Raw genomic sequence first — 2603 nt, 5'->3', positions numbered from 1 at the left:
CTTCGAGCGCGCGCGCGGGTAGGATGGACGGGTCCGGGGAACGCAGCCTCCCGGAGCCCGGCAGCCAGAGCTCTGCGGCCAGCGACGACATCGAGATAGTCGTCAACGTGGGGGGCGTGCGGCAGGTACTGTACGGGGACCTCCTCAGCCAGTACCCTGAGACCAGGCTGGCGGAGCTCATCAACTGCTTGGCGGGGGGCTACGACACCATCTTCTCTCTGTGCGACGACTACGACCCCGGCAAGCGCGAGTTCTACTTTGACAGGGACCCGGACGCCTTCAAGTGTGTCATCGAGGTGTACTATTTCGGGGAGGTCCACATGAAGAAGGGCATCTGCCCCATCTGCTTCAAGAATGAGATGGACTTCTGGAAGGTGGATCTCAAGTTCCTGGACGACTGTTGCAAGAGCCACCTGAGCGAGAAGCGCGAGGAACTGGAGGAGATCGCGCGCCGCGTGCAGCTCATCTTGGACGACCTGGGCGTGGACGCGGCCGAGGGCCGCTGGCGCCGCTGCCAGAAGTGCGTCTGGAAGTTCCTGGAGAAGCCCGAGTCGTCGTGCCCGGCGCGGGTGGTGGCCGTGCTCTCCTTCCTGCTCATCCTCGTGTCGTCTGTGGTCATGTGCATGGGCACTATCCCCGAGCTGCAGGTGCTGGACGCCGAGGGCAACCGCGTGGAGCACCCAACGCTGGAGAACGTGGAGACGGCATGCATCGGCTGGTTCACCCTGGAGTACCTGCTGCGCCTCTTCTCGTCGCCCAATAAGCTGCACTTCGCACTGTCCTTCATGAATATCGTGGACGTGCTGGCCATCCTCCCCTTCTATGTGAGCCTCACGCTCACGCACCTGGGTGCCCGCATGATGGAACTGACCAACGTGCAGCAGGCCGTGCAGGCGCTGCGGATCATGCGCATCGCGCGCATCTTCAAGCTAGCCCGCCACTCCTCGGGCCTGCAGACCCTCACCTATGCCCTCAAGCGCAGCTTCAAGGAACTCGGGCTGCTGCTCATGTACCTGGCAGTGGGCATCTTCGTCTTCTCTGCCCTGGGCTACACTATGGAGCAGAGCCACCCAGAGACCCTGTTTAAGAGCATCCCCCAGTCCTTCTGGTGGGCCATCATCACCATGACCACCGTCGGCTACGGTGACATCTACCCCAAGACCACGCTGGGCAAGCTCAACGCAGCCATCAGCTTCTTGTGTGGCGTCATCGCCATCGCCCTGCCCATCCACCCCATCATCAACAACTTTGTCAGGTACTACAACAAGCAGCGCGTCCTGGAGACGGCGGCCAAGCACGAGCTGGAGCTGATGGAACTCAACTCCAGCAGTGGGGGCGAGGGCAAGACCGGGGGCTCCCGCAGTGACCTGGACAACCTCCCTCCAGAGCCTGCAGGGAAGGAGGCGCCCAGCTGCAGCAGCCGGCTGAAGCTCTCCCACAGTGACACCTTCATCCCCCTCCTGACCGAGGAGAAGCACCACAGGACCCGGCTCCAGAGTTGCAAGTGACAGGAGGGCCCCCCAGGCAGAGATGGACCAGGCGGTGGACAGACCAATAGGTGTGGCAGGCATGTCATCGATAGCACAGAAGGGCTGTCTTGTGTCCCCCCAACCCTCCCCTGGACAGACTCTGAAGGCCCTCCCGGCACCTCTGCCAAGGCTGGGTAAGACTCCTCTGTGTTGCCTGCTGTCCAGGAGCCAGGGAGGGAGGGTTGTGCAGGAGCCGCAGGGCCGTGTGGGGCATGTGGAGGCCGCGGCCTGGTTGGCGCGGGAGCCCACGCCCGCTTCTGTATCTCCCTCAATAAAGCCTCCTGCTCTGTGCACCCTCCGTGTTGTAGGTTCTGTCACAGGCTGGCTGTCACCCCCCAAGAGTAGCTCAGGCACACCCCAGTGCCAGGCCAGGAGGTAGGTGTGCAGCCTGGGTGGTGGGGGAGCTATTTTTAGTTGAGAACTAATTAAAGAAGGGCTCACAGTCAGGTTCGGCGCCAAGGAGACTTGCCACATTCCAGGAGGCTCTGTGCAGGCCGCGCTTCCCTGCTGCTTCCTTCTGGGGTAAAACTTGCTCCCCGTGCAGGCCCAGGATGGGGGAGAGCTCACAGTGCAAGCCCAGCAGCCTGCAGCGTTTACTTATCACTTGCACGGGGCCCTTTTCACAACCTCTTTCTATTCCTTCCATTGACCCTACTAGCTAGGTATCTCCATTTTACAGATGAGGAAACTGAGGCCCCAGGTCACACAGAGAAGGGAACAGTCCCAGGTCTGATAATCCCAAGCCCACGTGTCCTCTCTGACACCAGGTGGTCGTGGGACAGAGGCATCTGCTGGGCTCATGATGAGAGGCTCTTTGGGCCAGGAGAGGAGCTGGTTTTCCTTGGTGTGGGGTGCCTGTCCTCCAGCCCATCTCTCTAGCCCTGATACCTTTAAGATAGCTGCTGAGTGGAGAAGCGTGAGTGTGGACCCCCTGACCCGAGTCCTGGTGTCTCACTGCATCTCGTCTGAGAGCCCTGAGGGAACAGATCAGACAGATCTGGGTTTGAAGCCCAGGCAGTGAGGAAGAACTCTGAGATGCCTTTGAACTTAAACATTTTTCTCTAAGGCCTCTCC

At 60.7% G+C, this 2603-nt stretch overlaps 1 protein-coding gene across 1 annotated transcript; it reads left to right on the top strand.

Moving 5' to 3' along the window:
* Positions 1 to 1828, top strand: KCNF1 (potassium channel, voltage gated modifier subfamily F, member 1). Its single transcript, XM_011960904.1, has one exon. It carries the CDS (start codon positions 24 to 26, stop codon positions 1506 to 1508), a length of 1485 nt encoding a protein of 494 aa, XP_011816294.1. The 5' UTR covers positions 1 to 23; the 3' UTR covers positions 1509 to 1828.
* Positions 1829 to 2603: the final 775 nt, after the last annotated feature.

Source organism: Colobus angolensis, unplaced genomic scaffold, assembly GCF_000951035.1.
Source record: "Colobus angolensis palliatus isolate OR3802 unplaced genomic scaffold, Cang.pa_1.0 Scaffold53, whole genome shotgun sequence".
Taxonomy (NCBI): domain Eukaryota; kingdom Metazoa; phylum Chordata; class Mammalia; order Primates; family Cercopithecidae; genus Colobus; species Colobus angolensis.
The sequence above is the reverse complement of the archived record's forward strand: the minus strand, read 5'-3'. Positions and strand labels throughout refer to the sequence as shown.